We start from the raw sequence: 17,777 nt of genomic DNA, 5'->3' as shown, positions 1-17,777 counted from the left end.
TGCACTCGGGAGTGTTCGCTCATGTGTTAAATAGTAGCTGCAGATGATTCAAAGATGGATTAAAACAATAAAAGTGCAGTTTAGTGTGTGATTAAGCCACATTTGAGAGGATACTTACTTTTTTAGAGGATATTCTCAAGTTTGTTATAGGAGCTTGGTTCTGAAAAACACACACACGTTTAGGTTAAAGATGACTTCCATCTGAATTTAAAAGTGAAATCTTACTTTAAATGTGCAATATCCGCTTACTGGACTTTAGCTGGATAGTCAATATGCTTTCATAGCAAAGAAGGGAGCAAAGTATGTAATAAAAGAGATGATATTTGAAGAGGGAAATCACAAAATGTACTCTGTCGTCCCTTCTGCCACATGTGTTTACAGCTATCCTGGAGGATTCTTATCCCGTCTTCTGCGGTCCAGGTGTGGAGATCAAAGCGTCCTCTGGGTTCTCATCTCGGGTCGATGGCAGGTTTTGAGCCAGTCGGGCTTAAATCAGCTTGTGTCAGGGGTTCGCTCGGGCCGCACAGACAGATTGCTGCAGCATGTTTCCCATCACTCCACGCTGCGCTGCAAACATCCATCCCCCCTGAGTGCCACCCTGCCTCTGCCTGTCTGTGTGCCTGCCTGCCTGTCTGTCTGCCTGTCTGTCTGTTGGCCTTTGTGCTGTGGCCAAGCTGCCTTTGATGTGAAGTGCCGGGAAAGAAGAAAGGGATGAAAGTGAGAGAGAAAGAGAGAGAGAGAGAGAGAGAGGCGAAAGAGAGCTAACCTTAAACACTTCCAGCTCCTCAAGGATCAGATCTTGGTGCAGGGATTGATTAGATGGCAGCACAATCACCTTCTGCACTGTGCCTTTGTCTGAGGACACACACACACACACACACACACACACACACACACACACACACACACAAACACAAAATTTAATTGACGACTACGGGAAGAACCTCAACCACCTCCATCATTGTAATGGTTAGCTCTATTTTTGGACCCAAAGTCAAGATGAAGCCATTAGGATTAAAAAAGATTCCAGAACGTACCTGTGCCGAGAAAGAGGACTTGGTAGTTGCCGTCTGCGGCCGTGACCTGGTCCACGGCCACTGTGGTGTACTTGTAGTCAGTGTTGGTCCGGACCACCAGAGGTCTCCTGCCCGCCGGGTAGATGGGGTTGAACATGACCGGGTGATTCCTGACGAAGTTCACCACGTCGTCCGGGAACTCCTTGGTGGTGTGGATGTCGGGCGTGAAGGCTCCACCGGGACACTGGGAATATAGAAGGAGTGTGTTTGTGTGTATGTGTGTGCATTAGAAGGAATGTCTCAATTCAACAATCTGCAAGGAACACTCACAGTTCCAGGTCTCGGATAAGGAATGCGGCCCTGGAACGCCGACCACTGGAAGTTGGGTCCTTCTCTGTGGGCGAAGGGCCCATTGAAGACGGTGAGGATGTCGGCCATGTTGTACACACACACGGCAGAGCCTTTGAACACGGAGCTGAGGAGATGAGAGGCATATTTTCAGCTCAGACAGAAGCTGCAGACACACCCGGCTCAAACTACGATCCCCTTACTGAGGATTTTTGAGTGACGCAGACACTTTGATCATGAGGGAATGGAGGCAAATCCCGTAAAGAACAGAAAGACAGTGGAAACAGGAATAACAACAAGTGGGCAGACCTGGAGGAACTCAGTGTTTAGTTTGGCAGCGTCCACTCAGGCAGGATGTGCTACGGTAGCTCGTATACGCTCCCATGGTAACAAGTGGACCAAGGGGCTTTGGGTTAAGTGGATGAAACCAATTAGACCTCAGATGGACTGATGGACGTGACTGTAACTGAAAATGGGGCCTAAAACACACAACCTGTGTGGTATCAAGGTGCGCTCGGAACAAATCTCTCTCACACGGTCAGCAAACTGATATCAGTGCAGAGGCCATGAAGACGAAGACCATATGGCAAAACCAGCGGGACACCGTAACCGACCGCTCTTCACTTGAATGAGCCGTTCACCAACATGACACATGACGTCTCTATGTCACTGGAACCCTTGACAGCACAGCGCCCCCCCTGCCCCCGCTGGTATCAAGGCAGTGATTAGCATAACCGCCGAGGCCCACAGGAATGTTTCAGTTGGCCTCGCCGCCATCCGTCTTACCTCGTGGACGTGAAGACTCCAAACACCAACAGGCCCTTGGGTTGCTCGCTTTCCAGCAAAAATATGCTCTCTGTAAGGGAAGACACACACACACAAACGCACCTAAATGGAGGGACAGGCTTGTAATGACTTTGGTAAATTTGCAATATCGCTTATCACTTCATTCCTGAAGGGAAAAGATGACGCGCAGGAATGAATATTCGCTCATGCAGACAGATCAAATCTGTGTTGAAACACTGCGGGCTGACGTCTGTAGTTTTCAAAAGGTGAGAGGTCGAGAAAAGTTCTGGAACTACGGTCGCTCCACAAACCAACTCAAACCGACCGACCAAAGGCAGCGCAAAAAAATGTTATTCAAATCGATAAAGGACTGAAGTCTAAATCCAATGCAAACAAACCAAGCGCCACGGATTGTTTGCGGAGAAAGCAGCGGAAAACCTTGGAAGAGAAAAAGGGCTTTCGGGAATTGGGATGGTCTCGCATTTTTTAAATTATGCCTGCAAAAAATGTCCACCTAACAGCTCACTCTGTCTTTAATTCAGCCCGATAAGACTTTATTTTCTGAAAACAAGAGGGAAGCTGCTTTGAGTTATATGCTATAATCTTTGCAGTGTGATAAATTATTCAAGAAGACAGCCTTTGAGCGTGTCTGTTTTCACTCAGCATGCACAATGCTGCTTCAGGCTTCAAAATAATGCCCGAAATGAAAGCGAGACCACAGAAGTCTTCCTAATGTGATTAATGAACGGAATGATGAGGTAGGTTTTTGAAGGATAATGAGGTTCTGGAAAATTCTTGATGGAATTCCTGGAAAAAACGGATTTTGTATCGGAAGCGCTAGCCTACACTCGAGAGCAGCATGGTACGGAAAGTGTTAACACTCCACTCACCCAGTTCGTCAAAGTGCGTCTCTGTGCCGTCTTCCTCCAGAACTGAACACACCATCCGGGCCTTGAGAAAGGTGGTCCACTTGTTCACCAGGCTCCGCTGTCCCCCGATGTCATTCTGCACCGACAACAAACCCGCACATGAGCTCACACTCAAACCGGCCCAAGAGACAAACGCCAGGCACACACACACACACACACTCACTGGACACACTCGGGCAACCATGGTGTGGATGTTCTTTGTGTTCCCGCTGTTGTCCGTTAGTCTCTCACGGAAGAAAAAGTAGAGTTTGGAATCGTTGGGATCCGTTCCATCCGGGATGAGGTTGGCATCGATGAAGATTGGCTCTGAATGAAAGACAGACAAAAACTACCTTAATTAACCAAACTCACATTTCTGTATGTATACTGCTTTATGTATGTCATGTATGTATGATGTTATCTTCATGCGTCTCACCGCTCAGCCACTTGGAGTTGTGCTGGTCAGTCCTCACTGCGTTCCTCTTGGTCAGGCTCCTGAAGATGGCAGCATCTGTCCCCATGAAGTCAATGTACATACCTGAGAAAAGCTCCTGATCTGGAAACACACACACACATCTAAATCAAGAATATGCTCATAAATTCCATACAGCCCCAAACACAAACGATACAAAAATACTTCATAGTATTGATAAAACACTGCAACATTTTAGTCAACGACTGACAGATGTGGTTAAGATCATTTTACAAATGTAAACAACCGTAAAGTCTAACAGAATTAATAACACATTTGCACACTGTGTGTGTGTGTGGGCTGCTAATAATCGGCTGTGCGCTTTCCACAGCGGTGTTATGCCTTTTATCATTCCTTTACTCTCACTTCATCATTTCATCAGTTCCAGGCCGTGTGTTTTGGAGGATGTAGGGTAAGTGGGGTGGGGGTAGGGGGATTAGGGATACATGGCTCAGGCCCAAGCCCGTCTGCTCAAAGGAGAAAGTGTCGACATCCACAGAGCGTCTCTGACATGAGGACGACCCGGGGGGAGATGCAGCCTATCAGATTGTCCTTGAGAACGTATCGCTGCCATCAGAGCGTTGCCTTTGACCTTTGGTCCTATTTGGCAGGTTGGGGGGGGGGGGGTGTTGTTACACCCACCCTCCCTCCCTCCCTCCTTCCCTCTCTCCTTCCCCCCAGAGGCCTCTGAGTCCGTTGGCTGGCCGAGCTGCTGCTGCTGACAGGGCAACGCTCAGGTGTCAGAGTTGGGGGTGCAGTGTGACGCCTTAAGTCGTGTCAACAGCAAGCCGACACCCCCCCCCCCCCCACCAATCGCAGATCAAAGGATTGAGGGATTTTGAGGCGCACCCTATGGAGCCGTAAAATTGAAAGAAATCTGCCTGTATGATGACATTAATTAGATGAACTTCTTCTGCAAACCAACTGGATGGTTCTGGCTGGTGCTATAAAAGGTTTCAAAGTCAAAAGAGAGGAAGTCAGCGCCACCTACTTAGCATGACGGAGACGGTATTCACTTGGGGGTTGAAGGAGCAGCGGCCTTTTCCAGATTCGGTCCTTGAATCAAGCTGGAATACTTGCTCCTGCGAGAATGGGAAAGAGGAAGTTAAAGAGATTTGAAGACAGTTTTACATGATAACTTTATCTGTCTTTTGCCCTCTAAGCACGATAAAATAAAGCATGTAAGAGTGTAGCAAACATTCTACAAGGCATCCCAGATTGAATTTCCCTTCCTTTTGGTTTTTAGAGGCAGCACAGTAACAGTCCTGGGCTGTCTACCTTCACTGGCCCATTTGGGACAGTAAAAAGAACATTCCATTTGGGAGGGGAGCAGGAATTTCCCTACTAACATACTAGATCGTCATCTCTCCGTCCCAGGTGGAGAAGCTGCCAAGCTGTTCCTTGTTGGAGCGGACCGAACAGCAAACCTGAGTAAATGATAGAGCTTTTTGTCGTGTCCAATTGAGGCCTGACCAGCAGCGGTGCAGCTCACTTAGTGTTGAATACGTGTGATGTCAGCTGAGGAGCATTTTTCCAGGAAAACTCGTCTCTGCTCCAACACTTCATGACTCAATCTAACACTGAGCCTTAAATTAATCTATTTCCTCCAATTCATTAGATCATTGAAAGCAAATGAGGTCTTTTGAGTCATTTTATTTTGCTTTAACTTTAGCCTGGTTGCTAAAGGTGCGTTCCAGTCCTCATTGGGAACCTGGTATATACCAACTGGGAAAGTGGTATGTGCGACTTTGGTGCGTTTGAGTGCTTCTATGAAGAAATTGGCAAAACATTTAAGAGTAAACATGGAGGTGCAGGAGTTCTTAATGCTACGAAAGTTCCACCACAGCGCCACCTCCTGGCAGCTGGAATGGAACAGGAATGAACCAATTCACTGAGGCTTTGGGATGTTTGTAACACCACCATCTGGAGTCTCTTTGGCACTACAATGTCTTTCAAATGTCAATGGCGATTTCCTGAAACTACTGGCAGATATATGGTCTATGTTAAAGCCAAATGTTTGCTACTTGATGGACAATTAAATTACTTGATGGACATTGATCGTAGCGTAGTTTGTCTCAGGACTGTTTCAGACATGAACACACGCCACAAAATGCAGACACAGGCAAACCTGCCTGTCTCTTGCAGTCACACACATGGAGGTTATGACAAGAGTTTGGCACGTGGTGGTGGGGTGAAGGTCTACACGGCGAGCTCGCTGTCAGCTTTCCCCCCACGCCGGCGCTTTACAATGAACAGATCCTTTGTCTTAAGACACTGATACGTTTGAGCTCTGAGGTTCGAACAGAGCAGTCAGCCTCAAACAGAACCCCCCCCCCAACGAATGACAAAAGGCACCGCAGTGCGGAAAGAGCCTGCTCGGCAGCTCGCGGCTTATTAGGTCTTGGCAGAAGTCGGAGGTCTGTGGCTGCACGTCGCTCGCTGGCTGAGCACTTTTCTCCTGGAGGGCTTCCCTGCTCTCGCTTCCAGAGGCGTGCGGCCGGAGACGGGAGAGCAGAGCGCCCAGAAAACAGCCCTCCATTGCTCGTTCTATCACTTCCTTCTCTCGCACTTATCCTCTGAATCTCGTCTCGTCTGGCGTCAGAGAAACTGGGCCACAAGGACTCGACGAATTAGCAACCAAACGATGGCACAGGATTCATGGTTAGCTTTAGGAATGATCTGCAGCAGCTTGTCAAACATGCAGATGAAAATGGGATAATATGGGAACGCTTCTATTTTAGAGACTTAATTCCATTCCCATGATTTAGCTAAAGCTGGTGTTGGTAGGCAAGCAGTAGCTGAAGATGATTTCATGTGAAAATGGTCATGGCATAAGTAATGGAATAAGTATATGCAGATAGAATCAGAGTTAATAATCAATCGCAGCTAATTTAACCATGAAATCTTGGTTTATTCCGCCACTTAACCCGGAGTGGAGCCGATTGTACCAACCTCTGGTCTGCGGCCTCTGTTGACGTACACGCAGACAGGACTGTAGGCGCCGCTGCCGCACATGAACAGATGCGTCCTGTTGTAGGGCTGCACCACTCGGATGAAGTTCCCACAGCCGTGCTGAAAATGACACACAGGGAGACACAAGAATGCACTGTAACTTCAACTTGCACTTTTACGCTCCAACATGATTATTCTTGCACAAAACCAAAGAGAAATATTTCAACTTTAACCTCTCGAACTCTTAAACTCTGCCCACTGGTGCCTCAGCTTTGCATTGTTTTCGTGCAGACTTTGTTCAAAGCCACAGACCTTAGTTTTAATTCCAGCGGAGATCCCCGGAATTCCACGGATACCAAACATGTCAGGTTGGATTTTGGGGAAAACGTTCAAAAAACAATGCACACGACGTCTACCATAGTTGTATTAAATAGGAATGGCGCCGTCATTAAAGAGTATTTGGCTCAAGCTGTGTGTGTTTGTGTGTGCATGTGTCGGAGACTAAAACTTCCCTTTAAAGTGGATTAATTTGAAATTCCCTTTCTGGATCACGGGTAGAAACAGATGTAGATTTGTCTTAGTGTATAAATATACGACTTCCAGGAGCAAATGAGGGTTTAAATTAAACCAGAGCAGGTTCAACGCGACGATAGTTTAGATTATCAGAACTTTGTTAATGAGCACCAGGATACAAACTTCGACCCTAAGAAGGAGAAGACGAAAAAGAAGGCCTGTGCGACTTTGTGTTTGGAGGAGGAGCTGGAAGATGACGGGATAGAGGCAGCAGAAGAAGAGGAGGACCACCCAGATGTTGCACAGTTCGAACAAAGTACAACAGAGAAGCTTTTGTGCTTCTAGACGGATGTTTAGATCCTTTTTCCTGTTTCTGTAGCTGTATTCCTTTGAAATATGGAAATGTACAGCATGACTTGGGAATTTCCTGGCCCATTACACCTTTTATAAGCAACCACAATCCGACACTGAGTGTACTCAAACTCTAATCCAGACTGAAGTAACTCATCTCAAATCAAGTACTGTATCAGAAATGCAGTTTTAAAGCGGAATAAAGGTTTTTGGTGTTTAAATTAAGGTTATTTAACAATACATGTGCGTAATAAAACATTATTTTAGTCAGAGGTCTTTAACACATTTGAGTCCATTAGTTCCCATATCAGAACACATCAGTGCTGCCGGCTCTTGTGTATCCTGTTGCGTATGAGTGAGTAACTCAAACGTATCTGACTTGTTAGGAAACGGTTACACACACACGCACGCTGCACAATCAAAGCAGGCAGCAGCTCACTGCTCTGGTATGAAGGCCAGTGGAAAAAAGTGTGCGCGTTATTTCTAGGTGAGGACGATGACTGATCTCTCTCTCTCTCTCTCTCTCTGTTGCTCGGGAGTAGCGGAGTGCTGGGTAATTAAACCCGAGAGGTCGTCGGACAGAGAGAGGGACAGATAGTAGGCGAGAAAGGAAGAGAGAGGAGGGAGGGAAACGGGAGAGGAGGAGAACACGTATCCAGGGAGCGCTCAGGAACTTGGCCACCGCTGCAGGAATGGCAGCTGCTGCGGCTCGGAGCGCGCGCACGTCTACGCTGAGAGCCGTCGCTGCCGCCCGAGAAAAACAACTGCACAGTTTCCATCGCCGCAAACGCCCATCTCTGTTATGTTCATCCCTTAGCTCTCTATCTCTCCTCCAGCCTTTTGGTGGCCGTGACACGTAAACAGCATTGAGCAGCCCGCGACCCCCTCCGAGTTCAAGTGGTGATCCTGCAGAGTTCAGAGAGGCTTTTGAGCGAGAAGCAAACAGACTTAATCAACTCGGTCGGGGCCTTCCGCTTCAAGAACCTCGACTATATTTCTCCTTAAATGCCATCCTCCAGCTCTAACAATGTGCGGCCACATTCTGGAGCCCCCAGTGACCGCGGATCCTTGAGACGCTCAGATCGGGAACGGCAACCAAAACAGAGTAACAGGGCCTCTGGAGACCGGGAGATATGAGGAGAATTAAAATTATGGCAGAGAGAAAATGGAGAGAGTCGATCTTAGCTGAAACTCAAAGAACTGGCAAGGTTGCAAACGCGAGAGAGAAGAAGAGGGGCTGATGGAGGGCGGGGGGGTGGGGGGTGGGGTCGCTGAGCGGCTCCACACGGTGATGGCTCACCCAAATATTTGTGGGAGTCTGTCTGCAAGCATGGCTTTAAACGTAGCACAAATCACTCCGTGACTGGAAACAGCTTCTCCTCTACTATACCTCCACAATGCCGCGCTGTTTGAGAGCCCGGGCCTCTGTGCCACAGCTGCTGTCAGGCGACGTTGGCCTGCGGACTCACACAAAAGGGCTGCGCTGGTGGTAATGTCCGTAATGGTTTTTGTGGGCAACTTCGGAACCGTAACTCTGCACGTTCGGGTCTCTCTGCTGGTTTCTTCTTTAAAGCACATTTGGAAACTATTTGACTCGTTTCCTCTCTGCTCTGTCCTGCAGGCCTGATTCAAACACGCACCCACGGACTGCGCATTTGGCGCTTCGTGACTGCAATTTAGGGCCAAAATCATACAGTCACAACGTTTGCATGCAAGCAAAATCAATTTGGCCTCATTTATATTGGATTATGGCATAAGTGACGTTTAACATGCATGTCAGCGTCAAAAATGTCAACAGGATCATGACACAGTTGTTTCTCACATGTATCAAGCCAGTGAGTGATTGTGTGCCAGTCAGGAAGAAGATGAGGATGAGGAAGAGCAAGGTCCTGGTTTGTTTTCTGTTCCCATCTTCCTCCCACGCCTCGCTCTCGCCCCGATGCCAGGAGGACTTCCAAGTCAGTCCAGGCCACACTTGGCGACCCCGAGGACATCTGCTCAACACGGGAGACCGAGACGAACTCACAGATGGGAGAGGGAAAATCCCAGGAGGCGGACACACATCTTGGAACGGATCCGGTGACAGCTGACAAAACTTCGACCTTGGCCGTTGCGTTCCGAAAGCGTGAGGGTTCCACTGGTACAGCGGAACTAAATATTCAGAGATTTCCCATGATTTTGATGCACTACGATAATCATTATTACTGATATGATTCCCAATGTTCTTGATTTAGTCTCTTTTGTTATCGGCTGATACAGAAAGATACAGATTTTGGCAAAAAATTCCAGAAACATTTTTTAATATACAGTGTCTCCGCTCAGGAAAACAGATGTGGATTAAAGGTATCGAGTGATGCAAGATGAAGGTTCCTCTTACCGTTGGGTCCTTGCCCGCCATTTGACATTCCTCTATCTTGCTGATGGACGCCGGCCAAAATACCTGACGGGGAAGAAAACAGAAGAGAGGGAAATGAGGGAGCGGTGGACAAGTTGGTGTGGAGTGTGAGGAGGAAGAAGAAGGCCAGGAGATGATGATGATGATGATGATGATGATGAAATTCAACGGAGCATTGACAAGATCGTTTGGTTCTACCACGGATCGATCAAATTCCACTGTTGTTGTCATAGCGCCATCATCAGGTTGACAGATGTACAATTTTTGCACAAGTTTGGATACAGTGGACTCAATTAAAAGCAGTAAGGAATATATATACAAAAAACATTGGTATTTACTGGCCACCATATGGGCAACCAGGACCAACATTTGATGCATGTTCAGATGTCATCACAGGGGTGTTCACATGTCAACATGTTCACCAAGTTTCATAGAAATCCATCACTAACTTTTTGAGATATCTAGCTACCAGAAAACAACAAAAACCTCATTGGTGGAGGTAAAAATGTTACTTTCGATGGAGGTTCCAAAGTCAAAGAGTCGGCAATCACAGGCTGCTTCCATGTGTGGAAAATGTGGTGTATTCAAAACCCGGGAGATGGAGAGGAGCTTAAAGGTCTCACTCGATGAATATATCAAGCAATTTACTTGGCGAGATGGATGCGGCTGAGCGCTCCCCGGGGGGAACCTAAACGCTTTCCCATCTGTTTACGCGCTTCATGCCTGTCAGTTACATCGCCAATAACTCCCTCGCTGCATACTGAATCGGTTATCAGAGAGTTTGTGAATCCCTCCGGAGCTAAATTGTTCAGATTATAGAGAATGTATGATAATTTGCATGACATCAGATGATAATAACACCGCTGCAGCATGCGTGTGCTGTTATATTGAACAATTACAGCTTCAAACTGACAGAAATGATCTCGACCATGACATGATGCATTCACTGACCTTGAGCGTGCCGGAGGTGATGTTGTTGATGTCCATGGAAAGGACGTGGTCTTTACAACCCACATACATCCTGTCCTGGTCCTCGTCCATCTGTAGGATCCTGTAGTCCATGGCCTTGTCTGTCAGGCTGTAGTGTTCGAAGGACGGCGAAGCCAGCAGGTCTGAACAACAGAGAGGGAAGACAGAGAGAGATTTCACCAAGTTTCCACTGTAAAATGAAACGTATACAAGTAACACCTTGATGCAAGTGTCATTTGTCAGCAAAATGAAATGTGCTATTGTTATTTCAGCGCCCACAGTAAATCATTCCTTTTGATAAGGAAGTCCAGTCTCAACAATTCTAAGGAAATGACGAAATGCAAATGACACTCCAAGAAATACAGCACAAATGTCTCTATATTTCATGGCACAGATCTCATTTCGTAGACAGAATCTGCTCCTTATTTTCCTGCGTCAACAAAGTGAAAATCATGAGGAGCGACGACGCTACCGTGCGGACTCCACAGTCTCATCTGTATCTGATTATCAAAACAACAGATCTCCGATTCATCATCATCGATCATATTCATTCGTTTCCCCAAAGTACACATGGTTATTTAACAGTCAAGTGCAACAATAACCCATAATCCATCTCCAATGTATTTGGAAAACATGATACAGAGCGAAACAATTCAGATATTGGAACCACAGCCGGACTCGGGACAACAGATTGAAACAGTCTTTGCTGATGTGAAGCAGGCTTTTCAGTGAATTATCAAGAAACAAGACTGACAGATCAAGAAAGAGCTGGAGCAGAAAAATGTTACCCCACAATTTCAGGTTAATGAGCCAAAATGGCAGACAGGTGCGGTAAATCAGGTGACCAGGCTGGAGAGACAGCTGGTGGACAGGTTGAGAATTGCAGATTCTAGAAAACCGCTTGTTCATATTCATTTAATCATAACTGAATTTACTCTGCAGCTGAGTTAGATGTAACCATGACACAAAGACAAATTGTAATTCGAATCTTTAAAAATATGAAGTTAAATTGATAAAGTTTCCAGAATATATTGGCAAAGCCGTCGCTTGTCCTACAAAGGATCACATAGTAATAGAGAACAGATTGTTTCAAATTCTCCAGAGATTTATGCATAAATCAGTGAACACCCATTTATTGCTCAAGATTCTTCTTTATTCCTGGAAATTTGGAAAGTCGCAAACCTCTCAGAATACTTAACGAGAGGCGTATACTGTCCACGGCGCCTCATGAAGAACGCACATTGTTCAAGCACATGAAGTAAACATGCTCAGTTATTTCGAGCCTATTTGCTGCACAGATAGAAGAACTATCCACCGCCCCATCAAAGCCCTTCACTGTCCAAGCCAAACTCATGCATATTTATCACTTTTTCAATCTGCGCCTAGAGCAGAGGCGGGAAGGGGGGCGAGGAAGCGCCTACACAATCTATTTCCTCCCCTCCATTGACCCTCGCTGAGCTCCCTTTGTGCACCTCTAATCAACAAACAGGTTGCCTATATCCTTTACTTCAGCGCCTCCGGCTAAAGTCACATTTTCATTATTGTGCAACAGACGTTTGCTTTTGAGGCCGGCACCTTTTTATCTTGGAGGAAAGTGGCTTTTCTGTGCCGCCTCTCTCTTCTGATCACAGGCTGTCCCTTTGGTGTCACGTAGAGGCCTGGAGTGTTTAACTTGAAACAAAGACACGTTAACCACTTCAGACGCAGGCGAGATGAACGTTTCCCACGACTCCTCACTCTCAGGCAGAGGCGGATGTAGAGATTTGGAGGCCCTGGGCACACATGAGGCCTAGAGTAGACATCTTATTGGATTCTGTGACATAAACAGGGTCTCCCCACCACTAAATGGCAAATGAAGCCTGTCTGCACAAATAGATTGATTGATTTTTTTTCGATTCAGTCTTTATTCGCCATATATATCATTCATAACGTTATAACCTTTGCACAGTAAGTCACAGAATCAAAATTCCTTTCCCTCTGGATTCTTGCATCTATCCTCTTCCATTCATATTGACCACGCCCATTTTCCAATCACATTCACCTCTTAATTTTACCGCAACTGTCGCAAAATGTTGCATGTTGAATGTTTGGACCAAGTCGGATCAAAGTTCTATCTTTACTTTTAGACATTTTACATCCATGGCCGCGATTTGCAGCCAAAGTTGAGTAGGAATGGCTCATTTTTCCATGACTGTTATTACAGCATGGACGCTGCTCTGACTGTTGGCTGCATGTTGTCCATGTTGGCCGTAGCAACAGGCGGGCATCTGGACTTTAGGATTCAAGCTCTGCTGTGAGGTCCTATAGTCAATGGCCCGGAATCATTCTTGGTTGGAAGTTTAAGCCACTTTCTCCCTTTTTATTGAGAAAGTATATTAGACAGAAAATAAAAAGGATGAATTATATGTATTCCAAACATAATTGTTTATTTAATGATGCTAGGGGCCCCGTGCAAATGGCTACCTCGCCTCATAGCACATTCCAAGGTAAATTGCCTGATAGAGTCTACAGGCATTTTTCCAAAGGCAAGAAGATCATCTGGCAACTGATAAGGAGCACGCACGCACGCACGCACGCACGCACGCACGCACGCACGCACGCACGCACGCACGCACGCACGCACGCACGCACGCACGCACGCACGCACGCACGCACGCACGCACGCACGCACGCACGCACGCACACACAATGTTCTTTACCCGGCTTGGTAACAACATTAAGCATGAAGGCACCCCATCAGGTAGATGTGAGTTTAATGAAGAGATCACATCTGATAGCATCACAGCGAGTGACATCGTCCGAACTCTGAAGAGGTTAAACACGTTACATGCGGTGAGCACAGAGGAGAGACACACCACCGGGTGAGAGAGGCTCAGTAGAAGCTCATTAAAACACACAGGGCTCCAAAGCTGAAGCCAAAATAAACTTTTTTCATCTTCCTATAATAACAAGTTTGGGGGAGATTCTATTTTGAAACATTTAAGTGAGTTCCATAGAAGAAATGCAGGCAGTTGTAAAAAATCCACTCGCAGATGCTTGAATGCACGGATCAACGACTGCCACATGCACCAGCAGACATCAAGACATTCAATAAAAATCTACTTGATGGCTTTAAAGTTGTCATCGCCATGGTATCCACCTTAAAAATCCAAGTCAGGCGTGTCCTTTCTCAGCAGGTTGTAAAATCATGGAATGTTAAAACGTGGCTCATATATAGGGACCGCACACTTACATTGATTTCCTCACATCTGGATTACAGCAAAGCTTCTCTATCTGCCAAAGACCCCTCGAGCCTGGCAGCACTATAGAGCTGTTAAGGCCCTGTGAGTCGACATATAGCCTGAGATGCTCTGGCAGTGGCTGATCCCAGAGTCCCTGGCCTTAAGGTTCACAATCAGACTTAGAGGTGATGTAAGTAAAGACGCATTTCCCAAAACTCGAGTGGGGTGATATAAATCCCTTAACTAACTAATTTAAGATTGAAAAACTGGAGTATTTTGTATTTCAATGATAACATTCTTCACAGACAATGAGGTTGCTGCTCCTCCAGCTGTAGAGCCAAACTCAACCAGGACCACGTCTACATCCTGGGGAGAAGCTTAAGAAATAGCTTGTGTGACTGAACTTACACCCCCCCCCCCCCCCCCCCCCCCCCACGATGTTATGGTGCACCCTTGTCTTCTTCTCTCTCTCTGACAGCGACCCTCCAGAACATTCCGCCTGGGGGAACAAATTCTTCGAAGGGGTGTGGTGTCGGGTGAAATAACCGTTAATATTATGGTGAACTTTGTATTGTTGTCTCAGTGGGGGGATATAGGAGACTTTCATGTTTCCTCTCGGGGGTTAAAGGGCCTGAAGCCTGGCGACACTGCGGGGGTGCGTCGTATGAATCCAGCTCATTCACGGAGGGACGGGCCAGCCCACAGCAGCCTGCGCATACCAACGGATCCGGTGTCTTCTCAGAGCTCTGCGTCCAATCCCACAAATATGTGAGTCATGGCCAAATATCAAAAGTTTACATTAGCTAATGTGTGCACCTGCCCTGTCAGAAAGAGGCGGCCACCTTTTGAGAAACACAAACATGCAGCGTTGCGGGAAACAAACTCGAGTTGTGTGCTACATTCATTGTCCCCAGAGGATATATTCTGATCATTTGGGGATATCTTGCATTGTTTCCAAAGGAGTGCACAATGAAATGAATGATTCACCCCAGAATCATGACTACACCCTGTATTCATAGTTTCCATGTATAATCAAGGTCCTCATAGGATGAACCCAATCCCAAACATGACCTATTGATATCTACAATGTATGTTTCTAATATGTACAAAGCAAAATCATTCTATGCCATAATATTCCCTTTCTACTGGTTCCACGATTTTACAGGTTTTGTCTCAACAGCAGTACAAAATCGAAGCAAAACAGACTGTGACATCATCATCATCACTACCGATCCATCAATCAATTCATAACGGTAGCGAGTTCGTAGACATTCCCGGCGGCTGAGATCACACTTGTCAAGGAAGCGTTCGCTCAGGCATCCAAAATGACACACTCCGGAGACACACTTTTGGAAACAACATTTCACAGAAAGACGCGGTTATGAGCCGCAGAAGAAGAAAGACAGAGAAGCAGGAGTGATGTGTGTGCTGGAATGTGTTATTCTGTGTTGGTTTGTTTCTATGCAGGGGTCAGCAGTGGCAGCTGGTGGGTTTTCTATTATGCATGTTGGCAGGTCGGCCTCCCAGCTCACTGCAACGCTTTCACTCCGAGCTTTGACCCCATCGTGGCGAACCAGCAGCATGATGGAATCCACACCAATCAGCGGGAACAACAGACAGCGGGGTTAGTGGATCGGGCAAGATAGCAGAGGTGGGAAGAGTTTCTTCTCGTTCGATGTGGTTTTATTTGTGCGATGCAGTCGAGTGGAAGCGGCACACAAGGCTTTAGGTTGCGCAGAGAGACGGCCGAGCTCATTCAATATTAAACTGCAGGTTGTGGTCTTTGCTAGATTTATTTTAAGGCAGAAAACCAGGCTCTTGCAGATGTTACAGGCAAGAGGCGGACAAATAAAATGCATATATTGATACTTAAATCCCTCCTTTCTGCAAAACCAATCGTGGATGATTTTGTAGGACAGTATATTTCCAGCAATCAATAGAGGGGCAGATTAAAGGGGAGATGGCACTTTGACACCTTTTTGTTCTGGTTGAACAGTTAGAAGGCCGAAGTTTGGATCATCGTACAGGGAGCAAATCCATCGCATAAGTAGCATCATAAAAACGCAAGGATTCACGCCGGCTGGAAACTCTGCAGCATCTCAACCACTGAGGTTAGGGGCTGGTGTCCAACTGTCTGTCTGAACCAGGATGCCACTTCGGCGTGGGTTCTTACATTGGCACCTCCAGTTTATTTTGAGGGGGAAAGGCAGGCAGGAGTGAACAACACAGCTGCTGTTTATGTGTTTCCAGTGTGTTTATCGAATGAGGCAACCAGCTAACGGAACTCCATCTGCGGACTTTACTGGCAGAGAGACGAATACACAGTTTGACATGAAAATGAAGTTGTTTGGTCCCCATCGTGCCAAATTCAGCCCTTGTGAAAACAGACGTGAGCAGCTTTACGCCGATTACAGGCCTGTTTCAGCGTCTACAATTGGCTCGGCATGAATAAATTAACTGCACTCTAATGAGGCTCGGGCGCCATTGAGTAGGAGGGGAACCCGCTCTGTGGTTGTCAGGGGCAGCCGGTGGGAGGACCCCAATCACCCCCCCCGCCTTGATAAATATTGAATCCGGGGCTTTTTCAACGCCCCCTCGCAATTAATCTCCCTTCGCAAGATGGAGTGGGTTTCCTCGAGGCTTGACTTCAAATTCTTTGCCAAATACCACCAGCTCTTTTATACGGACAAAGCAGAGAGCCCTGTACGTTCTGGATGATTGCTCTCGGCTAAAAGCGTTGGCCCACTAGCGCATACTGGCCCGGTAAAGGACTTCATCCTGGCAACTGGCAAAATCGAGTGGAACGGTTGTCCACCCCCCTTTGGCGCTCAGCCTGTACGCTGTACAGTAATGACCGGTGGCATATTTAGATACCGGCAGCAGAGGGGAAGTGGAGGTGTCCTTCCAGCTCCAGGGACCACCCAGGACGCTGACAGAGTCGTCCGATTGTCTGTCCAACAGGAATATTCTGCATTCCCGGGTAGGCTGCAAACATTGCCCGCCTCCGCTTAAACCCACTTCAGCTCGACTTCAGCACGGACAGAATCCAGCGTTTGCCTCAGAGCGGAGAGACACATGGTGCTGCACCTCGTTCATTTACAGATTGTTGTTATTTCTTGGCCATTATCTATGTCCCCACATTTGTAAACGGGAATCGTGCCACTGCAGGGAATGCTTGAACTCTTACATGAGCCATCTACTTGCAACGGCTTCCTTAACAGGCGCCATATCTTAAATGTGACACGTGAGCCCGGAGTACACTTTCTCCCTCAGCTGTGTGTGTGTGTGTGTGTGTGTGTGTGTGTAGAGTGATGTTATCCAGTACCAGCGTCAGCTTCAGGCTTGGTTGCACGGCTGGCTTTCAGAGGTGTTGGCTAATATTCCCTGTAGGAGCCGAAACTCGAGATGACAACCTGTCCGTCACGCCGGCTAGTTCGCCTTACCCGTGCCCCAATTAGCACCTGGCCTCCGCTTCACACGTCAAAGGCAGTCACCCACCCACACACACATAGAAAACACACCCCTGCCACCAGCCTCTTGACCTCTCACCTGCCCACAGCAGGAGCCTCCAGTTACCGCTCACCTCCAACGTCCAGTAAATCACTGTGTTTTTACTGTCAGGGGAGGTTGAGGGAGACGCTGGGGTCCAAGGGGAGGCCCGGAGGAGACACGGGTCAGATCCTCCTCAGAGTCTGAGGGATTTATTAGTCTTTGAGGAAAGTGAGAGGGAAGTTCTACCAGGTGGAACTTTGCTGCCATCGTTGATGCTGTCATTAGGGGGCTTGCATTTGAAGTTATATGGATTGAAAAACGCAAACATGAATAGGAGGATTTCCTCAATGACAT

At 47.1% G+C, this 17,777-nt stretch overlaps 1 protein-coding gene across 1 annotated transcript in view; it reads right to left on the bottom strand.

The window, feature by feature from the left end:
* sema3c (sema domain, immunoglobulin domain (Ig), short basic domain, secreted, (semaphorin) 3C) overlaps nucleotides 1-17,777 on the bottom strand; it is a 30,434-nt gene that overhangs the window by 4,807 nt on the left and 7,850 nt on the right. Inside the window, exons 3-14 of the mRNA XM_076159000.1 lie at nucleotides 10,693-10,853; nucleotides 9,724-9,786; nucleotides 6,483-6,602; nucleotides 4,522-4,612; nucleotides 3,495-3,614; nucleotides 3,243-3,385; nucleotides 3,041-3,155; nucleotides 2,151-2,220; nucleotides 1,347-1,491; nucleotides 1,038-1,260; nucleotides 767-855; nucleotides 119-160 (exon numbers count right to left, since the gene is read on the bottom strand). Coding sequence (XP_076015115.1) covers nucleotides 119-160; nucleotides 767-855; nucleotides 1,038-1,260; nucleotides 1,347-1,491; nucleotides 2,151-2,220; nucleotides 3,041-3,155; nucleotides 3,243-3,385; nucleotides 3,495-3,614; nucleotides 4,522-4,612; nucleotides 6,483-6,602; nucleotides 9,724-9,786; nucleotides 10,693-10,853 — 1,382 coding nt within the window. The remainder of the gene's footprint in view (nucleotides 1-118; nucleotides 161-766; nucleotides 856-1,037; nucleotides 1,261-1,346; nucleotides 1,492-2,150; nucleotides 2,221-3,040; nucleotides 3,156-3,242; nucleotides 3,386-3,494; nucleotides 3,615-4,521; nucleotides 4,613-6,482; nucleotides 6,603-9,723; nucleotides 9,787-10,692; nucleotides 10,854-17,777) is intronic.

The sequence above is a fragment of the Genypterus blacodes genome, unplaced genomic scaffold, assembly GCF_046128005.1.
Source record: "Genypterus blacodes isolate CSIRO-AG114 ecotype Tasmania unplaced genomic scaffold, CSIRO-AGI_Gbla_v1 ptg000090l_1, whole genome shotgun sequence".
Taxonomy (NCBI): domain Eukaryota; kingdom Metazoa; phylum Chordata; class Actinopteri; order Ophidiiformes; family Ophidiidae; genus Genypterus; species Genypterus blacodes.
Note: the sequence above shows the minus strand (reverse complement) of the source record. Positions and strands in the feature narration are given on the sequence as shown.